Source organism: Diadema antillarum, unplaced genomic scaffold (genome assembly GCF_040938485.1).
Source record: "Diadema antillarum isolate AM-2024a unplaced genomic scaffold, OU_Dant_1.0 seq00000845_RagTag, whole genome shotgun sequence".
Taxonomy (NCBI): domain Eukaryota; kingdom Metazoa; phylum Echinodermata; class Echinoidea; order Diadematoida; family Diadematidae; genus Diadema; species Diadema antillarum.
The window spans coordinates 141,577-165,842 of record NW_027271719.1 but is presented as its reverse complement, the minus strand read 5'-3'; the positions used below and the strand labels follow the sequence as shown (position 1 = coordinate 165,842).

Here is a 24,266-nt window from a genome sequence, read left to right as displayed (position 1 = left end):
GGTTAAGTTTGGCTCATGATTCAGCTAAGGGGGATGACAGTTTTAGCAAACTTCTTTTGAGATGTCATATTATAACAAGCACATGCGCAGATGCACAGAGAAAACAACGAAGGCAATGTTACTTAGCAACACCTACGCGCTTTACCAGAGACTCCAACCTCAAGCACCTTCTGATCTGGAGATTCTCCCCCCCGAAACCCCTAGCAAACGGGAGACTCCAAGTTCATGTGTGCGAAGCGCGAAGTTCCTAGGGTTCTAGATGCTCTCTGGTGCTATCTAAGGCTTATTGTTTCAACATACGGTAGCAATAAGTAAGAAATCATTCCCAACGGGAGACACAGAGCCAGGGCGGGAGGAATTAGATCTCAAGCGGGAGAACGGGAGATTTTGCAAAAGTGGGTTTTCGGCGGGAGATCTCCCGTCGAAACCGGGAGAGTTGGAGTCTCTGCTTTACTCTTGACGACAGCTCCACTTTGGCAATCTTCGTATCACTGCTAATGGCGATCGGCAGTATCATCAACAGCGCCCTCTACACTACCAGGACTATGCACCTTTAAAGTTAAACCAAATTTATTTGCCCCTCGAAGGGCCCTCTGTGTCGTCGTCGTACGTGAAATTATACTATTTGGTATAGGCACTGTGCAGATCATGTATTGCACAGACAGGAAAATATCTCTTCTGTGTTATATTTGTCCTTCTCTTGACACCAGAATCTCTCTAAATCAGACTTATAAAGTGTTCACTAAATCATATGGGCTGTCAACTACAATTCATTGATGGCAACTTTACATTCCACTCATATTAACACTCGTCGACTGATATGAATATGCTCATTGAATATTGCTCATACTGAAGTGAATTATGTTACTCTCTGACTCTGTTCACTTTCGCTAGAATTCATCAGTATTTACATGTCCCCAAACAGAAATGCACAAAAGAAAACAAAAAATACTCACCGCCTTCTTCACCCTTGCCTCCAGATCATTACCATCGTCAACTTCATCAGACAGTCTAGCCCTCTTCACTGGTCCATCCATGTTGCTGTGACTATGATAGCTAGATTATCAAGAATGACGTAAGTGAAGACTAGAGTCGAGTATGTTTATAACAGTAGACTTAGCGCAATCTACTGAATTTTCGACTTAAAATAGTCGTCGACAATCTTACAAGAATTATGGACAAATAGGGTCACAACAAACAGGACGAAATCGCGACTGGTATGTGGGAGAATTCTGAGCAGAAACGAACAACATTCGTCTCACAACAACGCTTGAGCGGTACTCAATACTGTTTACGTCACCAGAGTAGAGCAGACCTGAGCTGAGCTGAGGTACGCAACTTCAATAGCTGAGCAGAGGCTGGGTACGGTGCGTGTGAAGAGCTCTGTGCACTTATAAAAAACAGTAAATGCACAAATCGAGCGTCCGATTCCGGGTGCCTGGCTGGTTGGTTTCAATGGTATGGTCGGGGAGCTGGTGAGCTGGCTGTGAGAGTCAAGATTGTGGTCGATCGACGACTGGGACAGACACACACGAGCACATACACGTTACACATTGTATACACACACAGTCGAACGGACACGAACAGGTGTTGGTGGGTTCGGTGGGGGCCAAAAGTGGGCGCTGTCTCTACGTCATCAGCTTGGTGCGGTACCTGTATCGTAAGGTCATGAGTACGGCACTGTTGATTATAAATGTACATGAGCTTGTATGATATCACAGAAGGTATACAGATAGGGCCTACATGCAGTATTATACGATTCTCCACTGAGATATGTTGCGAATAGATAAAATTATGATTTACAACTAGTCGATAAAATAAATGAAAGACCTTATTTCTGTTCAGCTGGTTACGTGTAGGGCCTAAACATTTCTATTTATATATATATTTTTTAGTTCTGAACTGGAATGCTTTTTTTAAATGTCCTAGTATTTTGGTTTATTAGTCCGCAATACAGAATGTTTTTGAAGCCTGGGAAATCCCCAGGAGTGGACAATAAATAATGTGCCAGCTGAGCTTTTGAAGCATGGCGGAAAGAGGTCACAGAGGCCCTAACAACGATGTGCTATGTCAAAAGATCTGGACAGAAAATAAGTGACCAACAGCCTTATACACACACACACACACACACACACACACACACACACACACACACACACACACACACACACACACACACACACACACACACATATATATATATATATATATATATATATATATATATATATATATATATATATGTGTGTGTGTGTATATATATATGTGTATATATAAACCTCTCATGACATAATAATGAAAGAGCATAAAATTTTAAGAGGAATTCATTGTTTATTTAATGGAATTTTGTTTTGAAATAACTATGATATCCAAAATAAAGCGATCTATATAAAAGGTTGGACACACTTTTTCATCAGGATCGCTTTGTTTCACTTTGTTTTGGGATATCTCAGCCATTTCAAAACCGATTTTCATCATCTATATAAAAGGTGGGACACACTTTTTCATCAGGATCGCTTTGTTTCACTTTGTTTTGGGATATCTCAGCCATTTCAAAACCGATTTTCATCAAATAAACTTTGAATACAGTCCTCTTTCAATGCTAATTCATGCCCTTTAACATTACATAGACCGTTTTCTAAGTATCTCACAAAAAGTTAAAAGCTTAATCCTCACCTAAACCAACACTATATACAATACCATCCCTTTAAATGCCATAACTACAGGACGATAAGTCATCCTAGATGCTCCCCATCATCCTCAACCGAATGAAATCCAAGGCTGAGGATATGCTATATTAGAAAAGCAAGTCGAAGCTTCAAGTTAGAAGAGGAGAGAAGCACTGTGGAGCAGACTGTCGAGTCCTCATCTAAAAACATCTGCAACGCTAAAAAGGACCTAGTTCTTTCATAACTTTATTGATATAAGATGGCGTTTGATCGAATGTGGCACAAAGGCTCATGACATGTTCTACTAAGAAACTTCAACATTGACAAACTGAGGGCTATATAGTTCAATTCGTGAACATCCAGCAGCGCAGTGATCTCAAATAACTTACAAAGACAAAAATATATTGTCTCCAACTGTAGTCATCAACATCTTTCTGGAGAGAATCATGCAGGAACTGTAGTAGACCCTTTTTTGTTTATAACACCTCCGTCTGCTTTTGCGGCAGGCCAGTCTGTAACCTCAGCTTCGCAGATTCTGTGAATCTTATACAGGCTCAACGATTGAGACTTTTCCTTTTATTTTTGACCTCAGAAATTGCTACGATATTTTGGATTTGATAATTGATTCTATTTTGTAGACACGTCCATTATACAGTTATGTAAATCGAATTGAAGTTTCGAATTTTACCCGAGGCCTCGATCCATGTCAAGGTGCTGCTTATGATCGCGGTCTCCTGCTTTTCCATTATTATAATTATATATAATAGATAAGAATACTTGTTTTTAAAATCAATTCATTCAAATTCCGCTTTTTTATTTTTCTGAGATTCGTCTATTGTAAAGACATGACATATTCTGAATGAATAATCAGTCATCATTTACATAATTTTTCAACTATTGATTCCACGATTCCCTTCTGACAAATGTCTGAACATTTTTTTGTTTGTTTCTGTGAGTGATATTTTGTTATACGTCTCATACATTGAATATACTGTCATGTTCACAGTGTATGTATATATATGTACTTTGAATCAGTTTGAAAGAAAGTATATGCTGACTTATAATGTTAATGTGTAATGTTAATTTCTAAATATATATATTTTTTTGTTGTGTGTGATTTGGAAAACGGCAGAAATAAAACCAAACCAAACCAAACCAAACCAAACCAAACCAAACCAAACTTGCAATCGCAATCGCACCCTCTAGTGGTGAATACCGGTAATCGAATACATATATTAAATGTTTTGCTATATGACGAGGGACTTTTACAGTGGGTTCAAACGTTCCACACCAGAGATCCTATTCGTAATTCTCCATGGACGCACTTGTTCAAAAATTCAAACATGCTGAAGAATAGCGCAAATAAACGAAAGATTCAGCGTGTTTAATAGTGTTTTATATCTGAGAAAATCAACTTGTCTCACTTCAATACGTATACGTCCTGAAATTTCGCAAGGGGATGGGGAGGGGCAGCTCAAATCCCGCTCAGAGGTCCCTTGTGAAATACACTTTACTGTTCCAATTCTTTCTTTAATCCACGCTATAACATCATGTAGTCATTTGGAAATCTAGTAGAAAGATTATTTAGCTGCCAAATAAGGTGTCTTCTGTTTAAAAGGGATTTTATCCTCATTGACCATGCCTAATAAAAGGCTGGTGTATAGTTGTATATTTCCCATGGTTATATACGACAAGTGACAGGACTCGGGCTGGTCCACTCGATGTTTTTTGTTTTGTTTTGTTTTGTTTCTTTTTTTTTTAACAATACAACCATTTTTTCTCGTCAACATCAACGACAGGGCCTAAACGGAGGCGATAATCTATACAAGCTGACTCTGTACTATTCCATGTGTACGATCCTCTCCATGGTACTAATGAGTCGAAGCGTCTTAATAAAAACCCGTCATGCCATTCCTAATAGTTGCTTGTTGATGTTGGTTTTCGCAGGAGAAGGCAGAACTTGGCAGATCTATGGGGGTTGGGTCGAGGGGGTTGGGGGCTTGGGGGTTTACACTCGCCCCCCCCCCCCCATCTTTTTTTTTTTTTTTTTTTTTTGGTTTTGTTTTGTTTCAGTGACAGACCTCCGCAAAGCAGTCATTGAAATATCGTCATTTTGTCGGCAGTATATATTCAATACAAACATTATGTACAGGGACATCTACAAAATATATACATGTACATGTGGTAAAAATTAATCATCCATTACTGAGTTATTGGGAGATTAAGTGTATTTCGTGCCCTTAATACTCCTATATTAACTTTTTTCCTTTGAGATCATTGCCAAAATATAAGTTTCTTTTGCTCATCATATGAGCACATCCTATAACAAAATTTATGAAAACTCGTTTATGCGTTCTCGGGTTAGTTTGCACACACACACACACAAACAGACAGACAAACAGACAGAGAGACAAACAGACAAACGCGCGAAACCGAAAACATAACGCCGTCGGTATAGATTTCACTTGTTGGCGGAGGTAACAATGGTAGTACCCCCGTGTCGATGATCTGGTTATGGGAACGACTGTTCGGTATCTCCTGCCTCCCCTTACTACTCAATAATGCATTTAATGTTTTGGAAAGCTATTGAAACATTAAGTCCTGCATTTACCAAACAGTAAGCATGCCCTCTAATAAGAGTCAAGAATTGTGTATGTAATGTTCGGCTGTGAAGTTGGAGTTTCATTTTGTTTCACAAAGTATGTCTGTAAAATGTTTGTTTTCCTCTGTACCTGGTCCTATTTACCTGTAAAGAGTATGTTGCCGGAGTGAATACTTAAACTGTTTTAATTGCCCTACCGGCAATTATGGAGACGCACTGCAATTTGTTTGTTTCATTATCAACACTCTGATGGGGCTAGTCTGGGAACAGAATACTGAATAGATAAATAAACAGAAAATAAAACATTATCATACATCAGTTTACACTAAAAGTTTGATAAGTGGCATTTTATTCACATTCGTCAGTCACCAGTTCACGAGCTCGTTGATACATCTAAGAAAATTACCACTCAGGCGGTTTGCTGTTGCTCTTTATTTATTTTTTCCTTGTTCTTAATCACAAATTATTGGGATATCTCTGACCACCATAATGACACTCAGTCGAAATTTGTGTATTGATATAAATGCCTTCTTTCTGGAGGTAATGATTGAACATTGATTTCTGTTTTGCAGTTTTCTGGGTTTTTTCTTATTACAATTGTTCTGCTAACCATGCAGGGGGCACATCCAGGAATCCCGTAAAGAGGGTTCGCACGCACCCCTCCCCATTGTTTTTCTTTTTCTTTTTTCTTTTTTGCTTTAACAAAAATAAGGGGGACACCCAGTGCGCTCCCCCTGGATCCGCCGCACTTTGCTTCAAATAATACCGAGGCAGACATGAAATGAACACACTACATGTAGTCCCATGGACTTCTTGTCACGTAAAGTTTCTTCCTTGATGCATATGATTATTTCATGTACAATTATTCGTCTGTGTAATCTTCACCCATTAATTAAAACGATTCTGACATTGCGTGAAACTAGTCAACGTCAAGGTTGGTCAATACCCCCCTAAACAGGCAGATTATTTACAAAAATGAGCAAACAAACAAGCAAATAACAAACAAACATAAACACACACAACAAACAATTTATCGCAAAGTCTTCTGGAAGGCGCTTGAAAAGGGGGACTGTTCTAACGAGAGCAGTCACTGAATAACTACTACTACAAAATATTTGCTGCACATACTTTCATTTTTATTAAACAATTCAACAACTATACGATATATTGTATGAATCTTTTCTCTACACGGGTTTTCTGGAATGCAATAAATCATAACAGAATATTTCAGACGAACCAAGCTGAGGTCACTGAAAGACGCAACTTTTTTTTTTTTTACCAAAGCCTACGCCTTTATGTTTGTTTGTATGTATGTTATATTCTACACAGTAAAAAAATATATGTTTGATTACTTTTTCATCATATGGGTTTTGTGTTCGAACAATCAACTAAACACAATAAACAAAAGCAGCTATCATAAAGACTACTGAATGTAGGATTATGACTCACTTTAGTCTTATTTTATTTCAAAGGAAATGTTCAGGGCAAAAGTTAATGGCAATTTGGTTCTCATGCATTCATCGTAAGTAATATAAAATATATGATTAAATTCGATTATAAACATGATATATTTGTACAGCCTGAACATATCATGGCAGTAAATGCAAAGTTGTGATATTTCTTTTTCATTTTATACACAGTATCAGTCTTTTCCGTCGTTTTTTTTAACAAATACAAAGAATATAAGAAATGTAGTTCAAATACGTAAGTATGGACATCAAATTTCATTTTGCTACTACTATTCATTCGTAATATATCTAGAAAAAGTACTGACATACCATGCTCCGTTTGAAAATGCAGCAATCCAGTAAACTCAAACACATAGCATGCATTGCATCTTAATACGCTTCAAAAAACTCATAACATGATTTATGAGACTCAACCATCATGCACGCTGTCAGATTTAACAGGAAAAAATGCCCATAAGAAAGCTCGTTTGGGAGAAACAGTGACTGTATCAAGCTCTCAAAAACAGCCTCTGGTAAAGCTGATATAATCTATATTACAGATAAGAAATATTGGCCATTATAAAATGGGTTCAAGAATGTAGCCAACTCGAAGCGCTGAAATGAGTCACGTGTGCGTGCATTAATTTCTCACTAACATGCACGGCCTGACGTCACAATGTTTACACTAGCAGTGCGCACTCAATCAGTTGTTACAAGTGTGTCGCGCGCTACTATACGCGCTGTCAATCCTGTAAACAACTTCTAGTTCGGGCTGCCGGTCGGCCTTTCTTGTACATAACATGTGGCGTACGCATACTCGATACGTACAGTACTTATGGGCGGGAGATTTCCGAGTGCGACGTGCGTTAATGTTTGGGACGAACATCTTCGGACATCTTGACTTTTTGACTGGAGCGAGTGCTACATGTAGCTGACTGGTATTGACCCACAAAGGTACGTGAAAAATGCTGTTAGTTTTCGACCCATTTTATAAAACAAATGATGCACAATTCGCCTAATGCATGTTGCACTACATTGTAAATACCCGAGAGTGAGCTGCATCTCCACTAACGCACTCTATCCTGTGCATCATTTGTAACTATTCCTACGATATTTAATACGAAACGAACAACGTGTGTTTAGGACATATTGCGACTGCTCTACAGAATCCGGACGGTTGAAACAAACTATCAATACACTTAACATCGGAACATATACGAAAGAGAAAAAATAAATACACGTCATGTTTGCTTGTTTTTTACTTTTACGCTTCGTTCTTAAATTTAATGTCTCTGCTTGTAAACACAACTTTCTTTCTCTTTTAATATATATTTAGTACACTCAGCAAATTGGACACAACATTCGCCAGTCAAATGGTAAAAAGTCGCCTGTGATTGTTCACACTGCGTTCCCTACGTCATCATTTCCCGCTTTATTGGGCGGTTCCATGGTGGGATTATAAATGCCACTATCATTGGACGTGTGTCCGTCAGCCTTGCTATCAGGAACCTCCCAGGTCTGGGCGTTGGTGGCGGGTTTGCAGCAGTACTTCGCCAGAGCTTTAGAAGGCTCTGAGTACACTTTCTCCTGCCATCGCTCGGGCATAAGCATGATGATGAACCCGCCGACGATCAGTACCGTGCCGCCGATCTTCCACGGCCCGAAGGCTCGGTCGCGGAATATCAAGTCCACGACTGAAAAACAAAATGGTGGTTGACAGATAAAAGTCAATCTACCTCTTTAGAATATAGCCCTGTCAGTATAATATTCATAAATGATTCTCACAGAGAAAAAAGGACATAATACGACGGATTTTCATTATGAAAGACACGGGTCAAGAACTAATGTTACATGGAGACATAATAATATTATTCTTCCGTATGTCGATATACAAGAAGTTATTGTTCCATACGGATTTTAATGATAGAAAAGGTACCCAACTGCTGAGCATTCTCAATTAGATGAATATTCATGCAACTGGACCATATTTTCATCCGTTGTGTTTGGAATAAGATTGGCCCTTCTTCCTAATAATGTATGTTGAATACGTGTTAACATATACCATCTTTAACTCCAAATTAGTTTCTCCTGCCGAGTTCCATGTCGTAAATACTACACGGATTAAATGAGAATGGGCTGAGAGGGCGGCCTTCCCAGTCGCCCCCATTACACAATGATGATCACAATAACATTATGGTTCCTTTGTCGGTCTGACGGCCCAGTAACAAGCAATTAAATTCACTTTTTTCCCCTACTGCAATGTACACATGAAATCCAGATTTCATCCATTGTTTTGGCTCCAAAAATCGGAACAAAGGGCAACGTCTGTAGGACCTATGCGTAAACTTTGATCATGTTATATTTAAGTGTAGCAAGGTTTTATTGTACGCGTAAACAATCGCTCATCTTTAAAAATATGGTCGAATCTGGTAATATATATAAATATATAAAAATCGCAACATGGTCAAACAGTACGATACGAATTAGGCCTTATCAGTCACATTCCGAGAACAATTTGGCTAAAAATCATTCTATATTTACAAAAACAATGCATCCAAATCCATCTTCTGACGGAAGTGAGAATTATTGCATATACTTTCGGCTAATAGTTATCTTACTGCCAGGTCTTTTAATCGTCACTACAACCACAAATTGTGACCATTAACAGATATAAGTAAATAGATACTCTTTGGCCACGGTCTAAACTCGTCATCCGTCCATTATTATGATTATGGCCACCTACGAAGAGGAGACGATGTTTGCTCTTTTCCATAATTACGTTCATTACGCTCCTGCTTTTCCCAACTAAGACTTCGCTTTGGAGAGAAATTCAAAACGAAAATATGAAATGCAGATCATTATCAATTTCGTTTACTTGTACGGCAAAAGTCCTTTGAATTATGATAGAGTTATGAATAAAAAGGAGAGAAAAAAAAAAACCTCGTGTGCAGTCAAGCAAAATTCTTACCAGCGTTCAGTGGGATTCCAACCACCGTTCCAAGAGCGATGAACAGCGGAAAGGTGACGGCAATGCCAAAATTGATTAAGAAATTAAAAGCTGCAAAGAGATGGGGCATAACAGACACAATATCTTATACTTATGCTAGTGTATGCAGAACGTTTCAAAGAAACACGGCATGAGGAAAACAATATTACAACGCATGTTGTGTGAATTCAATAATGCAATTTCAGTGTCTATATCATGGAAGTGCGTACATATAATTATCCAAAAAATTGTAGCGCGGACACAAGATTAAATGTAAAATGGCCCGAAGTCACAAAGATAATACATGGTTTAATTCAAATCCACGGATTATGACAATCATGAAATAGGTGTACCTTGATGCACATGAGCGTCTCAGCTTGTGTTCATTATTGAATGTTTCTTAGCGTACCTACGCGATGTGTCGCTCGCATTTAGGCAGTCCAAATATGCATCTACGCCAAATTTAATGTATAATTAGTGTTAGTAATCCTTGAACTAGATTAAACCCATCTTTGTGAATTCCGGACAAAGTTAACAATATTACTAGAATGTTGCTTTGTGGGCGTAATTCAGCGAGAATTTGCTGTATCGAAATTTACATTCATTCGATAGTATTCTTTAGGTTGAACACAAACATTTCTGACAATGATGACTAGAATTACTGTTGCGTGGTTATTTCACCGGTACTATTCTCGTTGACAAAAGAATAAAGTGGGCAGTTTCGTATCGTCTTGGCGAATCTTGGTGTCGTTGTTGAAAAGAAATTAGAAATATCACAAACCGAGCAACTGTCGTCATCTTCATTTCAAACTCAGTTTTGTATAAATCAGCTTTACATTGTATTGGGTTTGGTCAACCCTATATTATAAGCGTGTATACAGGTCTATAGGTCTCGGTCAGGATCCCTTCTGCTGGCGTATAATTATGTTCGGGCACACTTAGATTACAAATGATTTAATGTATCCAATTGAGATAATTATATGAAGACAATTATTTCAAAGCATATCCTGTAAATACTGACTTCTTACTTTATTTTTTTTTTGTATATACTTCCATTGCAATTTCGATAATATTTACAGTACGCATCCTCCCAGTCGCCTGTCATATACCCCGAATGTTAAGACATTGAGCTACGATGACCACTCCTTACCCAATGAGAGCGCAGAACTGCCGCAGAGGTAGTTCCACGGCATGTTCGTCCAGTCCCACTGTTCAAAACCGGTGTAGTAGACGGTCAGCAGAATTGGCCAGAGGAATATCAAGTCGAAAATTCCGAGGAGGGACAGGAAAAGGCAAACTTGACCACCCGTCGCATCTCCAATGTACCGCTTGAAAAGGACCTTTAAAGATGAATGTGACGATAAAACAATAATAGCGGCCACGCCCACGAGAGCCCCCTACAGTTTCTGCGATTTTTCTCTCAAGAGGGCGCTTGTCATATTCATTGAAAGAATTATAACAATAATTTACTTTAAAACAAAAATCTAATCTAAATCAGAAATTAAACTTTGTGTGGTACCCATTTCGACATCTAGGTCAGGAGAGACATTTAAAACCGCTTACACATTTTGTCCGAGGATGTGCGCACATGACGGAATATGAACCCATGATGGGGCTCCTGTTTAAGAGTCCATAGCTTAAATAACTATTGATATACCACTGTGTCCTCCCATAAGATGGTTGAATTAAAAAAAAACACGATCGCAAAAAGTTCTCAGCAATAGCGAAAAGTACAACAAAACGATAATAGTGAGAGTGTTGCTTCCCGCCGTGATAAAAAAAAAATGATACATCATAGACGCTTTTCTCATAAAACATGAATAACGCACGACTGCATTCTCTAAAACATTGTCTACGATTAATCTTTGGGGAAACGATAACGCAAAAACGGTCTCCGCATTCTCAGCTGTTTCTGTTATATGATTTCTTCCTGTTTCGTGCAGTTCCAAGTGTAGCTATCCTTTCTCGAATACATAAATCAATTACAAAAGTGGCAATGTCAAATGGCTGATCTATCAAAATGTGAGGGCAGATCTTGCCAGGTGCATTTTGAATAACAAAACAAACCCGCAGATTTTGAACTACTTCTCACAGACGACTGCATTGAAAAGTATAGGACCAAATACCGTATTCGGACAAAAATTTGAATTCACTCTTCACTGCTTCACTTCTGCACCATCCACTATGAATTATACGTACCTTGTACAAGGCTGATCCGATAGCGGACCCGATAGACAGGGAAATACCGATTATTGTCGTCCCCAAGAATCCATCCGCGTAGGAAATGAGAACGATACCTCCTATCGACAGTAGAACCGATACACCCTGTAACAAATGTAACAACAAACAAAAATAAAAACGATAAGAATATGACATTGTGTGAGAGGCTGCTATATATAAGAGCTTCATTATACCACGCCTGCCATGTCGCACGCATTTTACGAATTCATCACGCTCTCACTCTATCTATGCGAACTGTCACGCTTGGTAGGATTTAAAAAAAAATGATACTGATACCTAATCAAATTCTCATCTTTTTGTGTTTACATCCATACAAGAAAATATAATTTGATTTGGCTCTTTGGACAATAGCCTGCAATAGATTCGTAATGAAGATATCAAATCCCATTTTAGACAGGAGTGAGTATTCAAAATGCATGTGCTGAGCATTTTTATGAAAGTTTGCGCAAGATTGCACCAGTTTTACCATGTCATGCACAACTCCCACAATACCCACACACTCCCCAGCCCATCCGTTGTCTTTCTCCATCGCAACGTCTCCCCCTCACTTCCTCCTGATGAATGTTAGCAGCCCTGTGCTCACACGTGCCTCATGTTCTCCAGATATTTACATGCCTTTTACAACCCTAACAGGGCCGGGGGGGGGGGGGGGGGGGCAGAATCCGCCCCCTCGACGTTTCGCGCTATAATTCTGTAACGTGAGAAGGCCTCGTCGCGAGGCTTCTTGACTTTCTTCGTTCAAGTCTCACGCAACTTTTGTAACGTCCGCGCATACTTTTTCGAAGCCACGCCCATTTTTGTAACGGCATGTCGCCCCCAAACGGGCACAATTTTGTGATTTTGTGTACATATCCTATGGAAAACAGTGCTCTGTCATGAAAGTCATAAAAACCTGATTATTTTTACAATTAATCACTTTCATTGATTAATTTTATGCTAATTATGGTAGAAAAGTGGTCAGTGACAATTTCCAATGAAAAAACAAAGAAAAAAAAACAAAAGTTGAAAAACAGAGATATACATAAGAAATTCTGAAAACAATAAAATACAGAAGAATTGAAATAAGTTTTGGAAGGTTTTGTGATGTACAATTGTTGAATATGCTAAAACAGATTTACAGACCAAAATGTAGACTCTCAATGCTTTTAATTAGGCTCAAATATGATCTTGAGCTTAATTTGCATGATTAATTAATCAAAATTAGAAATTGATTGTTTCAAAAAAGTTTATGACACAATCTTGTAAATTATGACGTGGATGTCACGTATGCCAAATTTCGTCACGATCGCACCACCGATGGCCGAGATCTCGGGGGGGGGGGGGGGGGATCCGCCCCCCTCCGGTTTTAGCATAGCCAAAAAAACAAAACCCAGCCTGATTACGGTTAAAGGGACTATGCAGTGCCGATTGTCACTTATGTGACCAAAATAATGTGTATATAATACTATGTGCCATATGTTTAAAAATAATAATAATTTCTACTATTTTTTCTTCAGTTGACAAAACCCTTCCAAACCAAGATTCTGCCAGTTACACCATCTGTCAATTTATTGCTCTGTACAGCATTACAAATATTTTTTTTTTTAATAATGTCACTGGCAGAATGTAGATTTGGAAGGTTTTTGTGGGAGTATCCAAGTAATTTGAAGAAAAAAAAAATAAGCATAAGCAATACTTTCATGATAATCATATGCCACGGATACTTTATGACCAGAGTATCATGAATCAACAAAAGTCAATATGCATTTGCATTACACAGTACCTTTAAATATGACGGTTGGCGAAGAATAGTGTGATGATTGGATGTCTGGCCTACAAAGGAAGGCCATGACCTGATTGAATCATCAAATTGGTGCATTATGCCCCTTCCTCTCCTCTTTTCCTCGCCGCGGCATAAACATCATGGTAAGTTGATCGCTTCTATTACTATGTTCTTTCATACTTTACAATGTATCATGATTCATATCCCCTTCTTGCACTATCCCTCTCCCATCGCTCCCCTTTATCTCTGTCTTTAAAGACAAATTTCTCTCCATGATCACGTTGAACTTAGGAAATCAAACACGGAGTAATGCATGGAAAACGATTGATTTTATTTCTGGGATTTAGAAGTTTTCACGAAACGGAGACATATGCCAAATCTTCACTCCAGTTTCGCAGAAATAAATTCGACAAAAAAAGTTATACCTTTTGTAAATTAAGGAATAATGAGTCTAAAGAGTTGTAGTCATTTTGACGACCTTGTAGAATTTATATCATTAGTAGTTAAAGCAACAACAATTTTAACGTTTTTTTTTGTACAAACCATTATTCACGGAACGCTCATTTTTCTCTGTAATTCGTATTTCATTTAACTTTTTTCCCTGCGCCTTTAGTTTTCAAATGAATTGTAAAATAGCAAAGACTCTTCTTTTCTTTTTCGCGACAACAGTGTATGTGTGAAATTGTCCCGCATTTCATGGTGTGTAATGCAAGCAAAAACTATGTATTACAGGCAACACAGACAGAGAATCTATCACACAGTCGGCCAAAAAAAAAAAAAAACCCGCACAATTCAGCCTACTCTTCTTCTATAAGCTTAAAGACGTCCAGAGCACTTCTTTCCACGAGATGAATAGTGTGCTTTCATGATACCAAAAAATCGGATGCTGCACCGCCGTTTCAGTGCGATCATGAACAGTATGACATCATTATAGGGATTGAAAATGAAGCGCACCATCTGCCCATCGTTGAATTCTTCTTGGAAGGACAATGCAGTAAAATGTCGGCAGTTTCCGAAAGTGAGCTTCCCGTTTGAGTCATGTCAGCCAGATAAATGAAGAGTCAGTTATATACAGTGAAAACATATAACATCACTATGCATCACTGTGAGCAAAATCAGACAATTCATGTCTTCGTTGTTGCAGGGCACTCCATTAATAATGGACACGGTTATAGTGAAATTTTGTACCAACGAAAGAATAAAATTAAGTACCCTGAATTTTCGTTATTCAAGTCTTTGATGATGCACAATTTTCTGTGGTTACAACAAAATTCCCACACAGAGAAAGAAAACTGCGACGACTTCGTTTTAACGGGAGTCGCCTCGTCATTCGGATGAAAAATTATAATCTTTATGAAGACGAAGACTTTCACATTCTACATTTATTTCTTTCAGTTCTTCCATAACTAAAATTGAACGAAGCTTGCCGTGAAGATTGCATTTCTCTTGATCCTTCCAGTATTAACACCTTAAAAAGTTCATCGTAGATAGATAGGCCTTAGTATAATGTCATAACTTACCCGGGCGGGCAACAGCGCCAAACGCTCGTGGAGCCAAATCCAAGAAAACACGTAGATGAACGCGGTGTTGCTGGAGAAGAGAGCGGTGACGTCAGCAGCGGCTATCACCCCGAGCGCGTAGACGTACATGTAATTGGTCACCATCCAGCACAGAGCGAAGGGCATGACCAACCGGAAGTAATTTTTCAAGGTCAGTCCGCGCCTGCCAAAAACAGTCTCCGCTTGCCTGGGGTTTGTGACAGAAATGCGAACATAATAATCTGGATGTTTGATGTGTCCAGAACTGTGTCAAATAAAGCACGATGCACACTGTCAGTTATGTTTCTTTACGTCGTCTCATTGCAAAATAATACTTGTATGTAAGTTCACCTCAGCGTGTCAATATCTTATGACAAAAATAACACGTTCATTTTTATCTCTTTGATTGTAGTCAACAACGTAAAAGCAATCTCATTAAAATAATTTATTAGTCTATTTTATATTTGTATTGGAAAATCACGCGTCATTCTCATGAATTTGGTGCTAATGCGTACACGCATTCATAAATGAATAGATGAACAATTGCATAAACGCTTTTATAACAAATGATAGCAATCATCATTATCACTGTTATTATTGTTTAATCATTACAATACATGCATTACTATTATATCATTATCATTACGATGAGATAACATGATTATTTTCATTTTATGTATGATACCTGTATAGATCTAATGTGCCTTCCTTGCTTCTGCTTTCTTTCTTGAATATCCAGGCACCGATCACGTAGAGCGGATAACACACCATCATCCACAGTGTTCCGAACCAGACGTTGAAGTACGGGGCGCTGAACGTATCCGAGTACGTGCTCTGCGAGAATTGCGTCGATCCGACCCACGACACGGCGATCCCGACCACGATGACGAAGCCGAGAAACGTCTTTCGGAGGGTGTCGAAATTGTTTGTGATCTGACGCGACCTGGCGGCGTCGTCGCCCCGGTTCGATTCATGTTCAACCACGGGTTCATGGCCGTTTGCGTTGATTGTGCTGTAGTTGGGCGGCTCGTCGTCGCTGGCGGCGAGGATGGGCTCGATGTCATCTTTCTTGTCCATGGTTTCCACTGAGATGACAATAAGAAGAGATCAAGACATTTTGAAACCAAAGTCCAAAGAGAAAAAATAACCCGTTCCTGCTCGTGGACTACTTGTGGAGCAAACCAACTGAAAATCATTCTTCGAAAGATTAAGTTATGACAATACAATCATCTATAAATGACAAAGGATTGGATGTGCGAACAAGGTGATGAGTATTTTTCGCTAATTAAAAGCATTAAAACTTGTTGAGCATCAAAAATGTTCCAGGCATGATCGAGCATATTGCATGCACTGGAACATAATAGGCCCCTATAACCCGTGGTAAAGTAGCAGTTTGGCGTTGGGCTTTTGTTTGTTTATTTATTCGGTGGTATGTTGTTGTTGGTTTTTTTTTTTTCGGGGGGCGGGTGTGATCTGAATTTGTTTCTGCATTTAGACATTATTTTGTTTTGCGTTTTATATTCATTCTCGAAACATTATCACCTAGGAACCTATAGGCCCTACCGATGATGGCAGTCGTTATATTTCTCTTTCCCCCTTCTTTTTTTTCATTGTTTATTTCATCCTTCCTGAAAAGCCACTATTGAATGGGACAAAAGTTCAGCTTTTTTCCTTTTTGTATGTAGACCTTTACATTCAGGAACTACCACGACCAGACAAACGCATCTTGCATGTATCATAATTATGTCATAATGCATGTACGCGTACATACACATAATAATTTTTGCTCATTCAGCTTTCTATACTTTAAATCGTCGCAATGAGACTACCTATCCATAGAATTGCACAATGACACACGCAAGCGCGCACCGCGTACATGAAGTGCAAAAACGCAGTATAAACACAGCTCTCTATCCATTATAGAGGGTCATATTGCACGTATACTGATTTTGGAATGACATTGTTTACTCTACCATGTTTTGAACGTACTCACCGTATTGATGGTGTCATCAGTACATCAATCCACTTATATATTGGTAAGACATCGGGGGCATAAAAGTATGGGCGGTCCTTCTATGTTTCCTTTTCGATCCAATTGGGGAAAAGTCCCTTTCTGAAATAGTATGGAACGCTATGTGTGTATGCAACTCAAACTTTCATTGATTGGGCTATGATAACAGCATAGGCATGCTGGGGAAAAAAATAAAAGTATGACATACTTGTTACAAAGTAATCTTATAAAATGGATATTTTCAGTTGTCAGGTGGTCATTGTCACTTGAAAATTTGACCCTATTTCGCATGAGAAGACCTGACAATTATATCAAGATTGCCAAGTCTCAAAAACACCTCACAACCCCCCCCCCCATACATTCTGGATTCTCAACACCAAAAAGTCTATTTTTAATCAGCATATAAAGGAAAATATAACATTTAAAACGCACAAGCACATATGGGAGGGACGTACACATGCCCCCCCCCCGCTCCTCCTCCTCCTCCTGCCCTAACCAGGGGGTGAGAAAGGGGGCGTCCGAAATTATGATTCTACGGGAATTAATTATTTAAAGAGCATTGCTTTCTCAGTGCATAAACCGAAAATACTTAATAGACACATATGCCTACTTGAGCCACGAGTTACGGTTGAAATAATACATTAACACAAAACAGCACCCAGCTAGCTTTCAAACAGAAAAGGCCTTAAGCAAATGGGCTCACTTCTTGTTCGGCCATCGACCAACTCTTATCTTCAAGATATGCCACTGCAAAACACATTATTCGCAAGTTCATAGGAAATGCTTGTTTCTTTATCCGTTTCTTCAGACACTCATTTTGCGTCTAATTGTCCCTAAAGTGCCATGCCGCCATGTGCTTAGCAAACTTCCTGTCTTCCTGCCAGTAAAATCAGGAAAGTGAGGGTATAGAGGATAGTGCCTGGGCGATAGCAAAACTATATTGCCTGCGGTTTGCGGGTGCCCCACACTCTGCTGGCGTACCTCAACACGATACCGGCCTCTTTTTGAATGTCACCTGAAAGTCAGAGTTGTTCGATCGTCTGCTGCCAGATAGACAGGATTACGTTATTGAATGAGATCTTCTTTTTTTTTTTCATTACTAAAGTTAATAGCAACATTTGTAATGGAGAGACGCTGCTCCCTGACATAACTTTGTCTGCACGATTTCACAAGCTGAGCTGCCTAGAGGACTATGGAAATACATCGAAATTCTTTATCATAATTTTGGGTACTAGATTATGGGTTACATGCTGATTGTTTACTTAGCTCCTTAATTGTGTATCTCCGCCAAATCTTACACAGTAACTATTGATCAGCCACATATGTCGCTTTAACTTGTGTTCGAAACGTAAACTGGCCAACGATGTTTTTCATCCTTGAAAAGCAAAAGGGCATAATCTATGTCGTGGTGGGTAGTGTGATACAGATTTACGTGGTAATATAGAAATGATGGAGCCGATATTGAAGAAGCGATAGGTGATACCATTTGCAATGATAAAGATGTTTTAACGCATAATAACATATCTTTATGTTTCACATCAATATTAACCGAGTCACCTGATATCATTTTCTTTGTTTTGGTATCATAGTTATTAGAGTACGAAGGGTGGCCGCAAGTGCAGTGTCATTAAATCATTAGAACGTTAACGAAAAAATGGAAATTTGCTCAATATCTGTGGTAACACGATGTCGATGGATAAACCTGGCTCTGCTGCACTGGCATATGAGATATATTACGCAACATTGTACAAACACAGGTCGCCCATCTTTTTTTTTATGTTTTTCATGACGTTTTCTTTTACAGTATTGTCTCTTACAGCTCTTCTTTTCCTTCTAATCCCTCGTTTCCAGTCTTTTTCATCTTCTTAAAGGTCATACCCTCACATTTCTTCGTACTTTCTCTCTTTCCTATTCATGTAGGCCCTATCATTGTTTTTTCTTAACCCAAACTTTCTTTATCTCTGTATATACTTCTCTTTCACAGCGCAACCCTTACCTTCTTTTAACTCAATCGGTTCCTCCTTAACGTCTGATTTTTCGGTTTCGGTGTCCTCTCCATTTTGAAAGATGTCGTCTTGTTCACCGTCGGCTTTTCCCATGATATTCTTTATGAACACGATCTCTCACGCTAGCTCCGACGTTGAGTTCCGATCAGTTTTTCGCGCTTGAGCTTTCTCCGCTGATAATCATGTGATTTTCGCCGTGATATTCTTCGAGCCTTTAAGTCAATAACTTATAGAACTGAGCAGAATGGGTTGATTTAACTGAGGCAGAAGCGCTTTGACATTTCGGCCTATCGGAGAAATGACTGTAACTCGCTCAAAGGAAGTTCCCAATCACAGTGACGCTAGGATTGTAAGACACGTCCGTCAGAAAATGTAGTGGGCATGTGCGCGAAAGAAGTTAGACATTAAAATAACCACGTGTTTCTAGCATGTGTGCCACTTACTATATACTAGCTGTCTTCACAAACCGGGTGCGCATGACATCTTTGCTGGCACGGCACAGTCCAACTACAACCATGTGCACTTAACTTTGCTGGCACTTGTATCCACAGTTTTAGACGAAGTACACATAAAGAGGGGTGGGGGACTCGCAGGTGTGGCCTACTGTTGTGCGACGCCAAAAATTCACTACGTCTGCTCCTTCACCACTACCACATGGGCGGATAGTGTTTATATATTAATATTACTCCCACGTGTCATGTGCAAAGTAGCTGACCACACCATTCTGCAGCAGAAACATTCTGTGACTTCGTCTTTACTATCACGTTATACAACTGATTACACGTGACCACAAGTTAAATATGGAGCCTGGGAGTTGGGTCATCGGGTCCGTCGATTGAACCGTTCAGCGCGGTCGCGTTTACACTCTTGGCTAAAATACATGTACATGTTCTCTATAGGCCTACCTACTAATTGGAAGTAATCAAGTATCTCATATACGGGGGGGGGGGGGAGGGGAGAAGGACTTTGTCAAACGTTTCTTGCAACTAACAAGACAATGCGGTTAAAAAATGATATTAATAAAACTGAAATAACGTTAATTGATTTGCTTTGCTATCGAGGATGAGAATAGGGGAAAAGACGCAAAACAAAAAGTCAGGAGGAAATCTGAAAGAAAGAAATGACAAACCAACGAAAGAGAGAATAATAGAAATTAAGAATGTGAAGGAGAAACAAAATGAGGAAAAAGATGGGAAAGCAGAAAGCTCAGAAGGTGAAAGAAAGACAGAGAAAAGAGAAAAAATAGCTGAAGGAAAGGAGGAAAAAAACAATAACAGAGAGAATGATGCGAAAGTGATGGCGAGACGAATTGATGGAGACGGAAATGAAAGAAGAAAGAAAAATGTCGTTCAAATAAAATTCAGTACAGATAGATGGTGTCATGATTGTGAGATATTGCCAATAAGAAGGTGTCTATTGTGCAGTGAAGAGAAAGAAGACTCCATGATGGTTGACGGTAAATTCCCATCAGTAGAAAGCCAGGTTGTCGAAGATCAAAAATGACACATTTGCAACTTTAGATTAGTAGTATTTAGTCATCTCATGTGTAGAAAGTTCATCTCCTTTGACATGAGTAGCATCGGTAAGATATTGAGAAAAGAAAAATATCGGGACGCTCTTCTTCGTGCATGAACAGCTGCTGATGAATGACTGTTATAAGATATACATAAAGCTGGACGGCCTATATTACCACTTCCTAGAAGTTACTTCTGAAATCCAGCTGTCTCGCTAAAGCTGCATAACTGTACGCTCGGAAGAAGCCAGAAAACGATCTTGAAATAAGACGATTTTTGAATGAAAATGATGAAATCGGGTGAGGCTCAAAACATCATGATCATTACAGCTATGTGTGAACAGGTAATTCTATGTCAGTGCTACTCACTGTATCAAGGGAAAGAAACAAGAAAAGAACTTGAGCTCCTGTTTGCCAATGCGAACTTCGCCCTATGCGAACTTTGGCCGTAAAGAGAAACCCCGACATGCCCGAGGGTCACAGCACATCACACGGGCGGGCCATATTATCTACTGTATTATATACGAAAAGTTTTTACTGAAAAATACGTTTTCTGCGAATAATAAATAAATAAATAAATTAATTAATTAATCAATCAATCAATCAATCAATCAATCAATCAATCAATCAATCAATCAATCAATCAATCAATCAATCAATCAATCAATCAAGCAAGCAAGCAAGCAAGCAAGCAAGCAAACAAGCAAGCAATCAATCAATCAATCATATCAATCAATCAATCATCTATCTATATCTATCTATCTATCCATCTATCTATCTACTTATCTATCTATATATCAATCTACCTACCTATCTGCTTATCTATATTAATCGATATCTATCTATCTATCGATCGATCTATCTGTCTGTCTGTCTGTCTATCCTTCTTTAGGAGGCATTTATTCGTCTGTTCGCCTGCTTTACTGGGGATTTACCGCTGATTATTATCATCTTATAAAAAAGGGGGAAATAATACAGGTTTTGTGAATGTCGATGGGGGGTCTTATGAGGTAATAACATTATAGTTTCATCTACTTTACATGAGAAGAGTTGTGATGTATATTATATTCAAGCGCTCGATGTAAAAGAAAGAATGATGATGAATAGATAAATCAATGATGATATCCAAACTTTATTGCCTTTCAGTGATACAAAATAATTGCATGCAAGATGAAACAGGAGTTTCGTCCAGACCAGTGGATATTCGTCCATGAACTTTGTGAGTTGAATCGTATTCAGTTAGTCAGAAATAATGCATACCAAAACGTCTGCATAGATTAACGGATGTATTAAAATGTTTGCTGTTATCATTATCTTTGTCACCTTCATTATTCTCTGCCACTAAAGAATGATTCTTACGTATTCCGTGGTATTCTTGTCGTATAACTCTAAAGCGCGATCACGTTCTGTCGGAATTTTCTCGTTCTACTTCATTTTGGGTTTTTTTTCTCGCCCAAATATTGCTGATCAAAGCTCCTTCCATTATCAAAGTATGACGGACATTCATCGTAAGATTTTTCATACAGGACACGCAGGAATCATAAAAGCGTCTTCTGACCGAGTGTGACTGTTTGCGGACTTGGGTTCGTCGAGCGGTCAGGTTGTACCAAGTTCAGGACTCGGTATAAGCTATTAAAGTGTAATTCTGTACTATGATTATATTGGCTTATAATAAGTAGACTAAGGTACTACAAAAAGAGTGGTACAGTAATGGTTATACGAAATATCAAGGTTTCATAATGTTCTTAAAATGGGTGAAGATGAAGTGGTCATGTTGTATCAGCACAAGCCGAAATTATCTTCTCTGACATAAATGTACAGGGCAAAACAACTTACGTCCTTCGCACCAATATGTGATGTGTATTGCAATTAACAAGCAATTGTGACACTTAGGAGAAACGCAGAAAAGGCTGTAGTTATTCAATTGTCAACCTAAATCGTAGTGTTTGAGATGATGTTTTGATTATTTTTATGACCCATCGATCGCTTCTGTTAATTTGTATAAGGGTGGTTGCCGTCTTTGTCACTGTATCAAAACAATTGAAATTTCCGTAACTCCGATTTTATGTCTGATGTTGATGATATTGCTACTACATTTAATCGTTCGTTTGATGTCACGCTTCTTTTACAAAACAACTTGAGCATGGTAAGTAATTCTACTTTAATGTTGGAAACTCTTAATGCAAGTGGACGATCCGACTTCAATGTCACCTAGGGGGTGTTTCAGGATTTAGGTGTCGCTAGAAATGTTGATAACTCTTAAATCACCCGCTGAGGGGTGAAAAGGTGGAAAGTACATCTGTTTCCAAAACTTCGTAGCGGTTATGGACATGTTGATGCATGGTTTCAATATAGGAAGAGTTCAAATATTGTAGGAAAATTGAAACACTTTGACATTAGGTGAATTACTTGAAAGTTGGGAATTTAATTGGATTTGGTTAGAGGGGCCGAGAGATTCTACCCACTGCAGAGTTGATAATTGTTTCTCACTTTTACCTGCAGTATCACTTTTGATGTGTGTCGTAGGATATATTTAAGTTAATAATTCTGTATTGTTTCGCCTTGCACACCGATACTGGGACAAGGGGTGGTATGACAGTTAAAACGCTATTTATGGACCAATAAAATAATGTTCGTTCCCATTTCACTATACTGTTTGTGAAGTTAGAAATGCGTGGTGACGATAACATCTGGTGTATACAACTATACCGGAGTATGACATTGTTTTGTCATATACAGATGTACATGTATATAATGATACATCTTATGTAATTATTACAAGAATAGTTATAGCTTGATTGCTTGATATCATTTAAAACCTAACAAAATGATGAAGATGTTATTGTCATCAAATAAATGCACTTGTGTGGCATTCCGCTAACAAAGTTTGTGCATTTTGTAAACATGCGAGGTTTGATCATACGATCAGTGAGAAATAGCGGCAGTTTTCCAAACTTTTGTCACCCAAGGTCAAAGCTCAAGAGCGATCGAACTCGACGCCGAACGGTTGTCGCAGACAATAGATTGAACTATATTCCCCAATCTCTGTCTCTCTCATCCCCTCTCTCTCATCCCCTCCCCCGTGTCTTTCTGTCGCCAACACTCGAACATTTTCCCATAATTCACATGATATTCGATATCTGTGCAATAAGGACCAAAACAATAGCTAGGAGAATTCGTCGAAAGATATTATTAAATTTCCAAGTTTTCTACAGGACTTTCGGATCATCTTTCATTCCCACTATGCTTGCATCTGAATATTCGGCAAGAAATTAGAAGAAAAGAAAATCTATAGTCAACACATATCCGTTTCCAGATCATGATTATCCTCATAACGTTGAAATGGAATAGCCATCGAACAACTGACAGAAGTCCCCTACCGTTCTATCTTTCTTTATTTCAACAAAAGTACGACTGGATATAAAGGGATTTGTGGTTATCTGTAATAATGGGTCTGTGTGATCAGTGATAACATTGTGCATGTTCTGTG

The 24,266-nt window shown here is 38.7% G+C and overlaps 2 protein-coding genes across 2 annotated transcripts in view; both read right to left on the bottom strand.

Moving 5' to 3' along the window:
- The window catches only part of LOC139740257 (protein henna-like), a 31,865-nt gene extending 30,596 nt beyond the window's left edge, over window positions 1–1,269 (bottom strand). Inside the window, exon 1 of the mRNA XM_071650838.1 lies at window positions 957–1,269. Within this exon, the coding sequence (XP_071506939.1) occupies window positions 957–1,037 (81 nt within the window). The 5' untranslated portion in view covers window positions 1,038–1,269. The remainder of the gene's footprint in view (window positions 1–956) is intronic.
- A 6,501-nt stretch (window positions 1,270–7,770) lies between these two features.
- Window positions 7,771–19,369, bottom strand: LOC139740254 (solute carrier family 35 member F3-like). Its single transcript, XM_071650836.1, has 7 exons — window positions 19,254–19,369; window positions 15,932–16,331; window positions 15,229–15,454; window positions 11,905–12,030; window positions 10,856–11,045; window positions 9,688–9,777; window positions 7,771–8,413 (listed from the first exon to the last, which is right to left on the bottom strand). The coding sequence occupies exons 1-7, from the start codon at window positions 19,354–19,356 to the stop codon at window positions 8,118–8,120; spliced, it is 1,431 nt and encodes a 476-aa protein (XP_071506937.1). The 5' UTR covers window positions 19,357–19,369; the 3' UTR covers window positions 7,771–8,117.
- Between the last annotated feature and the right edge of the window lie 4,897 nt (window positions 19,370–24,266).